This window comes from Manis pentadactyla, chromosome 4, assembly GCF_030020395.1.
Source record: "Manis pentadactyla isolate mManPen7 chromosome 4, mManPen7.hap1, whole genome shotgun sequence".
NCBI classification, from domain to species: Eukaryota; Metazoa; Chordata; class Mammalia; order Pholidota; family Manidae; genus Manis; species Manis pentadactyla.
In genome coordinates, this window is record NC_080022.1 from 36607322 (window position 1) to 36621984 (window position 14663).

The 14663-nt window shown below is 41.9% G+C and overlaps 1 protein-coding gene across 1 annotated transcript in view; it reads left to right on the plus strand.

Moving 5' to 3' along the window:
- Positions 1–14663, plus strand: part of RAD54L (RAD54 like) — a 40684-nt gene that overhangs the window by 16098 nt on the left and 9923 nt on the right. The window contains exons 4-8 of the mRNA XM_036893018.2: positions 1122–1182; positions 1895–2030; positions 2455–2524; positions 2644–2932; positions 3154–3278. Of these exons, the coding sequence (XP_036748913.1) occupies positions 1122–1182; positions 1895–2030; positions 2455–2524; positions 2644–2932; positions 3154–3278 (681 nt within the window). The remainder of the gene's footprint in view (positions 1–1121; positions 1183–1894; positions 2031–2454; positions 2525–2643; positions 2933–3153; positions 3279–14663) is intronic.

Below are 14663 nucleotides of genomic sequence, written 5' to 3' on the forward strand. Positions count from 1 at the left end.
ATGGAGCACATCCCCTTAGGTTCTAGATGCATTTGAATGAAACAATGAATATAAGCCTCTGAATGTATTCTGATGCTTAATTAAATAGGCATTTATTTTTTTATTATTTTACTGAAGTATCATTGATATACAATCTTATATTGGTTTCATGTATACAACACAGTGGTCCAACAGTTATCCATATTATTATATCATAATTATAATAATCACCCTGCTCTCACCCCCCACTAGTGCAATGGCTATCTGTCAACATAGGAAGATATTACAGAACCACTGTCTACATTCTCTATGCTGTACTACCTTCCCCATGACCAACTTATATTATGGTTGAGCATTTTTGTGCTGTTTTATCCCCTGCTCCCTCCCCACCTACCCACCCCTTCCCCTCCCCTATGGTAACCACCAGTCACTTCTCATTGTCTGTGAGTCTACTGTTTTATTTTGTTCATTTTGTTTTGTTTTTATATTCCACAAATAAGTGAAATCATATGGTATTTGTCTTTTCATCTGGCCTATTTCACTTAGCATAGTACCCTCTAGGTCCACCCATGTTTTTACAAATGTCAGGATTTCTTTCTTTTTTATGGCTGAATAATATTCAATCATGTATATATACCACATCTTCTTTATTCATCTTTTGATGGGCATTTAGGTTGCTTCCATATCTTGGCTATTGTAAATAATGCGGCAATAAACACAGGGGTTTATATATCTTTTTGGGGTTTGTATATCTTTTTGAATCAGGGATTTTTTCTTCAGGTAAATTCCTAGAAGTAGAATTACTAGGTCATATGGTATTTCTATTTTTAGTTTTTTGTGCAAACTTCATACTGCTTTCCACAGTGGTTGCACCAATTGACATTCCCACCAACAGTGTAGAAGGGTTCTCATTTCTCCACATTCTCACCAGCACTTGTTATTTCTTGCCTTTTGGATGGTGGCTGTTCTGACCTGTGTGAAGTGATAATATCAATGATTGTGGTTTTGACTGCATTTCTCTGATGATTAGGGATGTGGAGCGTCATTTCATGTGCATTAAATAGGCATTTTAGACTGCATTTGTAAGAGTGTTATCCCATAACATCTCTAATCTCCTGAATCCCTATTCCTTTTCTTTTTAGGAGGCATTTATTCGAAGCATTTTGTCAAAGCCGTTCAAAATCCCCATTCCAAATTATCAAGGTAAAAATGTAGACTTTTCTATTTTGAACAAGTCTTGTGTGAATGCGCCTGAATAGATGGATACTTCTGCATTTGTAAATACAAGTTTACCCTGAAATTGAAGGTGTCAGTCCAGTGGTGACTGTGTATAGGGTGACCTTCCTGAGGCCTGCACATGGGCTGGATTTGACAGCTTCAGCAAGGGCTGCCAAAACAAACTGCCCCTCATTCTCTTGGTGGGGGTGTGCCAGTGCTCAGGAAGCTCCTGGTGGGCCCAGGTAGCTGAGGGGCCCAGGCTTCACTTAGTACCAGTGAGTTCAGTAGCATCTTGTTGATAGGTTGACTCTGTCCAAAGCCTAGGTTCTACAAAATTATAGGGCATACTATTCTGCTGAAACTGGGCAGAGGCCGGAGGCCAACTTTAAAGAGCTCCCAGTCTCCAAAATCCCCTTTAGGGTTTCAGACCTTTCCAGGATTGACTTGAGTTGAGATGAACAAGACCAGCCTACCAGAAGTTTGTGGTTGAATGAGTGAAGTAAAATGGGAAGAACTCTGATCTGAGGCAGACTGGGATAATGGCCGAGTAGAGGTGCCCAAACTGTGTTTGAAGAGGTTCTAGGAGAGAAAGGGCATGTGGAAGCTCAGGAAAGGTTATATGAAGGATAGGCATTTGAGCTGGACCTGATGGAGCTCCTCAACATGGAGGCTCAGGTGACAGATTGTTGGTTTCCAGGTCCTCTGGGCTCTCGGGCATTGGGCCTCAAAAGGGCTGGGGTCCGCCAGGCCCTCCATGACCCCTTGGAAGAAGGTGCCTTGGTCCTATACGAGCCTCCCCTGCTGAGCGCCCATGACCAGCTGAAGCTTGACAAGTACGTGCATTGGTATTTTTTGAGCAGTCTGGTCCTCTGTAAGTGCAGACCTGGGAAGGCGGAGGGCATTTTGGTGGTTTCTTCTTGGGACTGGCCTATGTTTTGAGAGTGCTCTCATGACTGCTGCACCATCCAGAGAGTGGGTGAGTGGGGAAGAGCATGTGGACACGACCAATTGGTGGGGGTTCCATACTCCTTCTTGCCAAGCTTACTTGGGAGTAGCAGGGTTTGAGATGAGGACATAGGGAACCCATCTCCTCTCCTAATATTCCAGCACTAGAGCAGAAGTTTACTATGGTTTGATTACCAGGGCAAGAAGTTCCTCTCTTAGGCAGCTGCCCCTGTGGCCCCTGGATCAGGGAACTTCCTAAGGGGTGTGCCCTTGCCCATGTCTGAACTGGTGTTCCCTTTGCTGTTTTCTCAGGGAAAAACTCCCTGTCCATGTGGTCGTTGATCCTATTCTCAGTAAGGTCTTGCGGCCTCATCAGAGAGAGGTAAGTTGGGGTGGGAGGAATGAGGTATATATGGGCTAGGGGCTGAGCCTGGGAGGCTGCCATCCGTGGGGCAGCAGCCGAGTGGATGTCAGCATAGGCTGAGTTTTTTTATTCCCCAGGGAGTCAAGTTCCTGTGGGAGTGTGTCACCAATCGGCGCATCCCTGGCAGCCATGGCTGCATCATGGCTGATGAGATGGGCTTGGGCAAGACACTGCAATGCATAACGTTGATGTGGACACTTTTGCGCCAGAGTCCAGAGTGCAAGCCAGAAATCGACAAGGCAGTGGTGGTATCGCCCTCCAGCCTAGTGAAGAACTGGTACAATGAAGTTGGGAAATGGCTCGGAGGGAGGATTCAACCTCTGGCCATCGATGGAGGCTCTAAAGATGAGATAGACCAAAAGCTGGGTATGGAGCTTTAATAAAAATGGCTGTACTCTTTTACACAACTTGCTCCTTTCTGTGTGTGTGCTCACTGATGGCCAGGATTCAGGGAGGGAGTGGAGAAGAGAATTACATGGAAAAACTATAGATGCAATAGTTTTTTCCAGGCAAAATTAAAGAACTGTCAAGTTTTTCTTCTTTAAGTTGTTCTAAGACTTGTTTCCTTGACACCATTTCTGTTGTAGAAGGATTCATGAGCCAGCGTGGAGCCAGAGTGCCTTCTCCCATCCTCATCATTTCCTATGAGACATTCCGCCTTCATGTTGGAGTCCTTCAGAAAGGGAGTGTTGGACTGGTCATCTGTGATGAGGTACTTGTCTCTCAGCTCTGGGTAGTGGGAGAAAGTCTGTCAAAGTCTCCTCACTGCTGTCCAAGGGCTGTGCCAGTCACTGGGGAGTACTGAGGACAGAGCATGCTGCCTTGTAGGAAGTAGACGAGAGGAAGTGCCCAAGACACCAGTCTGCTAAAAGAGGGATTAAGCAGGGCATGGAACTCTGAGGAGGGTGACGTGCTGTGATTTTGTTGCTTCTGGACAGTATTCCTGGACCAAAGAAGGACTTTGAAGGATTTGGATGGGTGGAGAGACATGTTACCATGTTTAGGGGAACAGGTTTTAAAGTCAGAGAGGCCTTAATTCAAATAACCTTGAATGTGTTACTTACCCACCTGGGCCTCTGTTTCTGTGTCAGTAAAATGGGGTGATAACATCTGCCTCATGGATTGATTGAGGGACAGCTCTTATCACAGTGCTTGGTATGTCACAGACCTTGGTAAAGGTCAGCTCTGGGTTTTGTTCTAGGCTGGGGGACTCACATGAGTAAAGCATAGAGATAGGCAAGTACAGTGTGGACAGTCCATATACCTTATAGGAGTCTGTGTTGACTCTCTGGGACTAAGTGAAGTATGGCAGTAGATACTTGCTGGTCTTTTCTAGCATTATACATGAATGGTAGAGATGCTGCTACTTAGAAAGGAGTGAGGGTGCCTGGGAGCTTCCTAGTACCAAGAATTTTCCAGGGGCCTTGGCTACTCTGAAGCTGCTCCATTGTTTGCATCTCTTGGGGAGAGATGAGGTCAAGTTGCACACCGCTGGGACTTTAGTGGAGAGGTAGCTGAAAGATTTGGCCCCATCTGTCAAGTGAACTGCAGGTTTAACTGCACTCTAGGGATTATAGATCGCCCCCAGTACCTGTGGGTCTTTTGGGAGGGGACAAAGAAGAAAAGCTTACTTTGGGGTGCTATGCTTGCTACTTGTGAGCTATTTTCCAATTGGGTATTTGTCCTTGTGAAGTGTCTGTCATCATGTGGCATGTCTGCCAACTTCTGATACCCTGATGGGCCGATCCTTCTGGTAGGAGGAAGGGATTTAGCATGTTGAGGTGGGGTATGTGTGTGACTACTCTGTGTAGCTTTGGGCCCTGGCATTTGCTTCATTACCATGGAGAGGGACTGTGCCAGAAACCTAATCCCCAGAGGCCAGTGCATAGGGAGAGAAGAAGACAGGCTGTAGCTGGTGAGCCATTGAGGATTGGGGGGAATGTAGATTTCTTCTGCTCTGTAATGTTTCTTTTCTTCCTCACTCTCTCCTATATTCTGAGTTGACTACAGGGCACAAGGGACCAGGCTGCCTCTTGCCACACTGCAGTGTCCTGACCCCCCTCCCCCCTCTTCTATGCATCTACCTTTTATTTGTCAGCAGTTTGTCAATTGTCAGAGACCTGAGAAAGCCAAAATCCTGAAAGACGGTCAACCTACTGTAGGAGGAAGGACCTGTTCAGACCCTGGAAAGGAAGGTGCTACCCTAGGCTTTCATGTTCCCAGCACCCACAGCACTTTCTCCCAGCTGATTTTTGGAAGTTCCACTTTTCTCTGAAACACACAGTCCTTTGTCTATAGAGGAAATGGCACAGAATCTACCTGAAAGGGATACAATCTAGATCAAGAGAGAGGCCCTATGGAAGCATTTTGTAAAATGTATGAATAGGGGAGGGATTAGCACCATCCTCATCTCAGTTTTGGAGGTTCAGAAGCTGAAGCAGCTCAGGAAGGTGCAATGATTTGCCCAGTTCACCCAGTGAGTATATACTGAGCTGGGATTTAAATCCAGTTTGGAGATTTTAAGCTCGGGCTCTTTCTCATCCCTTACTGCCTTGGATATAATCCGAACCTTGGTGTAGGAAGAAGCGTGGATTAGGTATGTAAGGAATGGCCCCATGTGTCATCCAGACACATAATGTTCCTTTACAAATGCTAGAACACAAATCAAGTCAGATGACGGGTGCTGGAGAAATGCATAAAAAGCAAAAATGGGCAGAGGAGGAGCCAAGATGGCAGCGTGAGTAGGGCAGCGGAAATCTCCTCCCAAAACTATATATATTTTTGAAAATATAACAAATATAACTATTCCTAAAAGAGAGACCAGTGGATACAGTACAACAGCCAGGCTACATCTACATCTGCGAGAACTCAGCACCCACGAAGGGGGTATGATACAAGATGCGGCCCAGCAGGACCCGAGTGTGCCCCCCACCCCAGCTCCCGGGTGGGAGGAGAGGAGTTGGAGTGGGGAGGGAGAGGGAGTCCAGGACTGCTAAATACGCAGCCTTAGTCATCTGCACCGGGAGCGCAGACACACAATGCGTGGTTTGGTGGATACTAGGGAAATGGAACAGTAAAACCTGCGAGAGGGTCCCCACAGCCGGTGCCCCTGGGACAAAAGGAAAGCAAGAGTCTTTTGAAAGTCTTAAAGGGACAGGAACCTCACAGCTGGATGGAAGCGTCACGGCACACTCAACCCAGCAGCTGGGAATCCTGGGGTACTCCGGGTGCCCTAACCCCCTGGGTGGCAGTGCAGTTCTGAGGCCCCTCACGGTGATAAACAGCCTCCTGCCCATTTCCCCTCTGGCATGGCCCCACCAGAGCAGAGCAGAAGCCTGAGAATGGCCACCTGCGGAGCCGCCTCCGCAGAGGCCCAGGCCAGACTCAGAGACCACGCTAGGGGGCAGCTGCCCAGCACAAGCCGCTAGGGGTCGCCATTCTCGCAGGAGAGGAAGGCGATGAGCAAGTGGGAAGGGACTTTGTTCTCCCAGCCAACACACGCAACACCTCCCCACAAATACCTCTATCGCCATGAAAAGGCAGAAGAAATTGATACAGACCAGAATAATCCAGACATCCCCTGAGAGGGAACCCGGGGAGATAGAATTAACCAATCCTCCTGAAAAAGAATTCAAAATAAGAGTCATAACCATGCTGATGGAGCTGCAGAGAAAAATGCAATAACTAAGGGATAAAGTTGGGAGGGAGAATACAGAAATAAAACAATCTCTGGAAGGACTTAAAAGCAGAATGGACGAGATGCAAGAGGCTGTTAATGGAATAGAAAGCAGAGAACAAAAACGCAGAGAAGCTGATGCAGGGAGAGATAAAAGGATCTCCAGGAATGAAAGAATATAAAGAGAACTGTGTGACCAATCCAAACGGAACAATATCCACATTATAGGAGTAACAGAAGAAGAAGAAGAGAGAAAAAGGGATAGAAAGTGTATTTGAAGAAATAATTGCTGAAAACTTCCCCAAACTGGGGGAGGAAATAGTCACTCAGACCACAGAAGCACACAGAACTCCCAACAGAAGGGACCCAAGGAGGACAACACCAAGACACATAATAATTAAAATGGCAAAGATCAAGGACAAGGACAGAGTATTAAAGGCAGCCAGAGAGAGAAAAAAAGTTATCTGCAAAGGAAAACCCATCAGGCTATAATCAGACTTCTCAACAGAAACCTTACAGGCCCGAAGAGAATGGCATGATATATTTAATGCAATGAAACAGAAGGGCCTTGAACCAAGAATACTGTATCCAGCACATTTATCATTTAAATATGAAGGAGGGATTAAACAATTCACAGACAAGCAAAAGTTGAGGGAATTTGTCTCTCACAAACCACCTCTACAGGGTATTCTAGAGGGACTGCTGTAGGTGGAAGCACTCCTAAGGCTAAATAGATGTCACCAGAGAAAATAAAATCACAGAAAAGAAAGAAGACCAACCAAATACTAACTAAAGGCAAAAAATAAAATCAACTACCCACAAAACCAGTCAAAGGAAACACAAAAGAGCACAAAATAAAATACCTTACATATAAACAATGGAGTAGGAGGAATAAGAAGGGAGAGAAAAAAAGAATCATCAGACTGTGTTTATAATAGCTCAATAAGTGAGTTAAATTAGACAGTAAGATGGTAAAGAAGCTACCCTTGAACCTTTGGTAACCACGAATCTAAAGCCTGCAATGGCAATAGGTAAATATTTTTCAATAATCACGCTAAATGTAAATGGACTGAATGCACCAATCAAAAGACACAGAGTAATACAATGGATAAGAAAGCAAGACCCATCTATATGCTGCAAGAGACTCACCTCAAACCCAAAGACATGCACAGGCTAAAAGTCAAGGGATGGAAAAAGATATTTCATGCAAACAACATGGAGAAAAAGGCAGGTGTTGCAGTACTAGTATCAGACAAAACAGACTTCAAAACAAAGAAAGTAACGAGATAAAGAAGGACATTACATAATGATAAAGGGGTCAGTCCAACAAGAGGATATAACCATTATAAATATATATGCACCCAATACAGGAGCACCAACATATGTCAAACAAAAACTGACAGAATTAAAGGAGGAAATAGAATGCAATGCATTCTTTTTAGGAGACATCAACACACCACTCACTCCAAAGGACAGATCCACCAGACAGAAAATAAGTAAGGACACAGAGGCACTCAACAACACACTGTAACAGGTGAACCTAATAGACATCTATTGAACTCTACACCCAAAAGAAGCAGGACACACATTCTTCTCAAGTGTACATGGAACATTCTCCAGAATAGACCACGTACTAGGCCACAAACAGAGGATCAGTAAATTTAAAAAGATTGAAATTCTACCAACCAACTTCTCAGACCACAAAGGTATAAAACTAGAAATAAATTGTACAAAGAAAACAAAAAGGCTCACAAACACATGGAGGCTTAACAACATGCTCCTAAATAATCAATGGATCAACGACCAAATTAAAATGGAGATCCAGCGGTATATGGAAACAAGTGACAACAACAACACAAAGCCCCAACTTCTGTGGGATGCAGTGAAAGCAGTCTTAAGAGGAAAGTATATAGCAATCCAGGCATATTTAAAGAAGGAAGAACAATCCGAAATGAATAGTCTAATGTAACAATTATCGAAATTGGAAAAAGAAAAACAAATGAGGCCTAAAGTCAGCAGAAGGAGGAACATAATAAAGATCAGAGAAGAAACAAATAAAATTGAGAAGAATAAAACAATAGAAAAAATCAATGAAACCAAGAGCTGGTTCTTTGAGAAAATAAACAAAATAGATAAGCTTCTAGCCAGACTTATTAAGAGAAAAAGAGAATCAACACACATCAACAGAATCAGAAATGAGAAAGGAAAAATCACAACAGACCCACAGAAATACAGAGAATTATTAGAGAATACTATGAAAACCTATACGCTAACAGCTGGAAAACCTAGAGGAAATTACAACCTTCCAAGACTGACCAAGGAAGAAACAGAAAATCTAAACAGATCAATTACCAGCAACAAAATTGAAACAGTAATCAAAAAACTACCCAAGAACAAAACACCCAGGCTAGATGGATTTACCATGGAGTTTTATAAGACATACAGAGAAGACATAATACCCATTCTCCTTTAAGTTTTCCAAAAAATAGAAGAGAAGGGAAAACTCCCAAACTCATTCTATGAAGCCAACATCACCCTAATACCAAAACCAGGCAAAGACCCCACCAAAAAACAAAATTACAGATCAATATCCCTGATGAATATAGATGCAAAAATACTCAACATAATATTAGCAAACCGAATTCAAAAATACATTGAGAGGATCATACACCCTGACCAAGTGGGATTCATCTCAGGGATGCAAGGATGGTACAACATTCGAAAACCCATCAACATCATCCACCACATAAACAAAAAGGATAAAAATCACATAATCATCTCCATAGATGCTGAAAAAGCATTCGACAAAATTCAACATCCATTCATGATAAAAACTCAACAAAACGGGTATAGAGGGCAAGTACCTCAACATAATAAAGACCATATATGATAAACCCACAGCCAACATCATACTGAACAGCGAGAAGCTGAAAGCTTTTCCTCTTAAGATCAGGAACAAGACAGGGATGCCCACTCTCCCCACTGTTATTCAACAGAGTACTGGAAGTCCTAGCCATGGCAATTAGACAAAACAAAGAATTACAAGGAATCCAGATTGGTAAAGAAGTCAAACTCACTATTTGCAGATGCCATAATATTGTACATAAAAAACCCTAAAGAATCCACTCCAAAACTACTAGAACTAATATCAGAATTCAGCAAAGTTGCAGGATACAAAATTAATACACAGAAATCTGTGGCTTTCCTATACACTAACAATGAATGAATAGAAGGAGAAATCAGGAAAACAATTCCATTCACAATTGCATCAAAAAGAATAAAATACCTAGGAATAAACCTAACCAAGGAAGTGAAAGACCTATACCCTGAAAAGTACAAGACACTCTTAAGAGAAATTAAAGAGGACACTAACAAATGGAAACTCATCCCATGCTCTTCGCTAGGAAGAGTTAATATCGTCTAAATGGCCATCCTGCCCAAAGCAATCTTTTTCAATCAGATTCAATGCAATCCCTATCAAATTACCAACAGCATTCTTCAACGAACTGAAACAAATAGTTCAAAAATTCATATGGAACCACCAAATAACCCGAATAGCCAAAGCAATCCTGAGAAGGAAGAATAAAGTGGGGGGGATCTCACTCCCCAACTTCAAGCTCTACTACAAAGCCACAGTATTGAAGACAATTTGCTACTGGCACAAGAACAGAACCATAGACCAATGGAACAGACTAGAGACTCCAGACATTAACCCAAACATATATGGTCAATTAATATACGATAAAGGAGCCATGCACATACAATGGGGAAATGACAGCCTCTTCAGCAGTTGGTGTTGGCAAAACTGGACAGCTACATGTAAGAGAATGAAACTGGATCATTGTCTAACCCCATACACAAGAGTAAATTCAAAATGGATCAAAGACCTGAATGTAAGTCATGAAAGCATAAAACTCTTAGAAAAATACATAGGCAAAAATCTCTTGGCCCACATGAGTGACCTCTTCATGAACATATCTCCCTGGGCAAGGGAAACAAAAGCAAAAATGAACAAGTGGAACTATATCAAGCTGAAAAGCTTCTGTACAGCAAAGGACACCATCAATAGAACAAACAGGTCCCCTACAGTATGGGAGAATATATTCATAAATGACAGATCTGATAAAGGGTTGACATCCAAAATATATAAAGAGCTCACACACCTCAACAAACAAAAAGCAAATAATCCAATTAAAAAATGGGCAGAGGAGCTAAACAGACACTTCTCCAAACAAGAAATTCAGATGGCCAACAGACACATGAAAAGATGCTCCACATTGCTAATCATCAGAGAAATGCAAATTAAAACCACAATGAGATATCACCTCACACCAGTAAGGATCGCCACCATCCAAAAGACAAACATCAACACATGTTGGCGAGGTTGTGGAGAAAGGGGAACCCTCCTACTCTGCTGGTGGGAATGTAAATTAGTTCAACGATTGTGGAAAGCAGTATGGAGGTTCCTCAAAATACTCAAAATAGAAATACCATTTGACCCAGGAATTCCACTTCTAGGAATTTACCTTAAGAATACCGCAGCCCAGTTTGAAAAAGACAGATGCACCCCTGTGTTTATCACAGCACTGTTTACAATAGCCAAGAAATGGAAGCAACCTAAGTGTCCATCAGTAGATGAATGGATAAAGAAGAGGTGGTACATATACACAATGGAATATTATTCAGCCATAAGAAGAAAACAAATCCTACCATTTGCAACAACATGGATGGAGCTAGAGGGTATTAAGCTCAGTGAAATAAGCCAGGCAGAGAAAGACAAGTACCAAATGATTTCACTCATCTGTGGAGTATAAGAACAAAGAAAAACTGAAGGAACAAAACAGCAGCAGAATCACAGAACCCAAGAATGGACTAACAGTTACCAAAGGGAAAGAGACTGGGGAGGATGGGTGGAAAGGGAGGGATAAGTGGGGGGAAAAGGGGGGCATTATGATTAGCATGTATAATGTGGGGGGGCATGGGGAGGGATGTGCAACAGAGAGAAGACAAGTAGTGACTCTACAGCATCTTAGTACACTGATGGACAGTGATTGTAATGGGGTTTGTGGGGGGTGGACTTGGTGAAGGGGGGAGCCTAGTAAACATAATGTTCCTCATGTAATTGTAGATTAATGATACCAAAAAAATTAAATTAAATTAAATTTTTTAGAAAAGCAAGAATGCTACTCAATAGAGCTCATGTAAACCAAAGTGAAGTGGTGGTATTTAATTTTAGTATCATATTGTGTTTAAAAAGGATAAACTGAGAACTGTGCCTGAACAGAAATTTAGCAGCAACTTAAAAGTAAGAGCTTTGGCAACTTTTCATCTGGCCAAACGTTTGATTTGCAGAGATGCCGAAGTTTGGGTTTTAAACCCATGGGTGATGGCAGGAGCTGGGTCTGGAGGCAGGGAGGTCCCACAGGGAGCTGGGATTGGCTTTCCCTTCCATAGAAACCCACAGGGATAACTTGTCAGCCCAGTTCATTCATTGGGTTATTAAGTGCCTGCTATGTATCAGGGCCCTGGGATCTGATGATGCTGCATTCAGAAAGCTTCAGTTTAGGGGGGACCCAATTTTTTTTTATATTGTTAATGTACAATTACTTGAACAACATTATGGTTATCAGACTCCCCCTGTTATCACATCCCCCCCACATACCCCATTACAGTCAGTGTCTATCAGCATAGTAAGATACTATAGAGTCATTACTTATCTTCTCTGTATATACTGCTTTTCCCGTGTCCCCACACACACACATTATGTGTGCTAATCGTAATGCCCTGTTTTCCCCCTTATCCCTCCCTTCCCACCCATCTTGGATTCTGTGAGTCTGCTGCTGTTTTGTTCCTTCAGTTTTTGCTTTGTTCTTATACTCCACGGATGAGTAAAATCATTTGGTACTTGTCTTTCTCCACCTGGCTTATTTCACTGGGCATAATACCCTCTAGCTCCATCCATGTGGTTGCAAATGGTAGGATTTGTTTACTTCTTATGGCTGAATAATATTCCATTGTGTATGTGTACCACATCTTCTTTATCCATTATTCATCTACTGATGGACACTTAGGTTGCTTCCATTTCTTGGCTATTGTAAATACTGCTGCGATAAACATAGGGGTGCATCTGTCTTTTTCAAACCGGGCTGCTGCATTCTTAGGTTAAATACCTAGGAGTGGAATTCCTGGGCCAAATGATATTTCTATTTTGAGTTTTTTGAGGAACCATACTGCTTTCCACAATGGTTGAACTAATTTACATTCCCACCAGCAGTGTAGGAGGGTTCCCCTTTCTCCACAACCTCGCCAACATGTGTTGTTGTTTGTCTTTTGGATGGTGGTCATCCTAACTGGTGTGAGGTGATATCTCATTGTGGTTTTAATTTGCATTTCTCTAATGATTAGCAATGTGGACCATCTGAATTTCTTATTTGGAGAAGTGTCTGTTCAGATCCTCTGCCCATTTTTTAATTGGCTTATTTGCTTTTTGTTTGTTGAGGTGTGTGAGCTCTTTATATAATTTGGATGTCAGCCCCTTATCAGATCTGTCATTTATGAATATATTCTCCCATACTGTAGGGTGTCTTTTTGTTCTTCTGATGGTGTCCTTTGCTGTACAGAAGCTTTTTAGTTTGATATAGTCCCACTTGTTCATTTTTGCTTTTTGTTTCCCTTGCCCGGGGAGATATATTCATGAAGAAGTTGCTCATGTTTATGTCCAAGCGATATTTGCCTATATTTTTTTCTAAGAGTTTTATGGTTTTGTGACTTACATTCAGGTCTTTGATCCATTTTGAGTTTACTTTTGGGATTAGACAATAATCCAGTTTCATTCACTTACATGTAGCTGTCCAGTTTTGCCAACAGCAGCTGAAGAGGCTGTCATTTCCCCACTGTATATCCATGGCTCCTTTATCGTATATTAATTGACCATATATGCTTGGGTTTATATCTGGACTCTCTATTCTGTTCCACTAGTCTGTGGTTCTGTTCTTGTGCCAGTACCAAATTGTCTTGATTACTGTGGCTTTGTAGTAGAGCTTGAAGTTGGGGAGTGAGATCCCCCCCACTTTATTCTTCCTTCTCAGGATTGCTTTGGCTATTTGGGGTCTTTTGTTGTACCATATGAATTTTAGAACTATTTGCTCTAGTTCCTTGAAGAATGCTGTTGGTATTTTGATAGGGATTGCATTCAATCTGTAGATTGCTCTAGGCAGGATGGCCATTTTGACAATATTAATTCTTCCTAGCCAAGAGCATGGGATGAATTTCCATTTATTAGTGTCCTCTTTAATTTCTCTTAAGAGTGTCCCATAGTTTTCAGGGTATAGGTCTTTCACTTCCTTGGTTAGGTTTATTCCTAGGTATTTTATTCTTTTTGATGCAATTGTGAATGGAATTGTTTTCCTGATTTCTCTTTCTGCTTGTTCATCGTTAGTGTATAGGAATGCAATAGATTTCTGTGTATTAATTTTGTATCCCACAACTTTGCTGAATTCAGATATTAGATCTAGTAGTTTTGGAGTGGATTCTTTAGGGTTTTTTATTTACAATATCATGTCATCTGCAAACAGTGACAGTTTGACTTCTTCCTTGCCAATCTGGATGCCTTTTATTTCTTTGTGTCCGATTGTCATGGCTAGGACCTCCAGAACTATGTTGAATAAAAGTGGGGAGAGTGGGCATCTTTGTCTTGTTCCCGATCTTAAAGGAAAAGCTTTCAGCTTCTCACTGTTAAGTATAATGTTGGCTGTGGGTTTGTCATATATGGCCTTTACTATGTTGAGGTACTTGCCCTCTATACCCATTTTGTTGAGTTTTTATCAGGAATGAATGTTGAATTTTGTCAAATGCTTTTTTAGCATCTATGGAGATGATCATGTCGTTTTTGTCCTTCTTTTTGTTTATGTGGTGGATGATGTTGATGGATTTTTGAATGTTGTAACATGCTTGCATCCCTGGGATGAATCCCACTTGATCATGATGGATGATTAGGGGGACCCAATTTTTGATACCCATTTTTCCTGGGCCGTTTGGATAATTTCCTCACAAGTTTCAAGTTTCATTTCCCTTTGGAACTCAAAAGCTCTTAGCCTTCTGTTTCAGGGCTAGTGGTTAGAGCCTCTAGTCATTATATATTTATTTAAATAGTTTGTTTTAGATGTCTTAAAAACATTTTTTTAAAAAGATATAATTGACATACATTATATTGTTTTAGGTGTACAACATCCAACTATTTTTAAAAATTAAAATTCTGTGTTTGTCTAATTCTTCTTTAATAGAAACATTGGTTTTTCATTCACTCTTTCATTCAGCAAACATTCACTGAGCAGTGCTCTGTGCAGGACTCTGTCCTGTGCACCTAGTTATAAAGGCAAATCTGACATGGTTGCTGCCTTAAGTTCCTGCCTAGATGAGGAG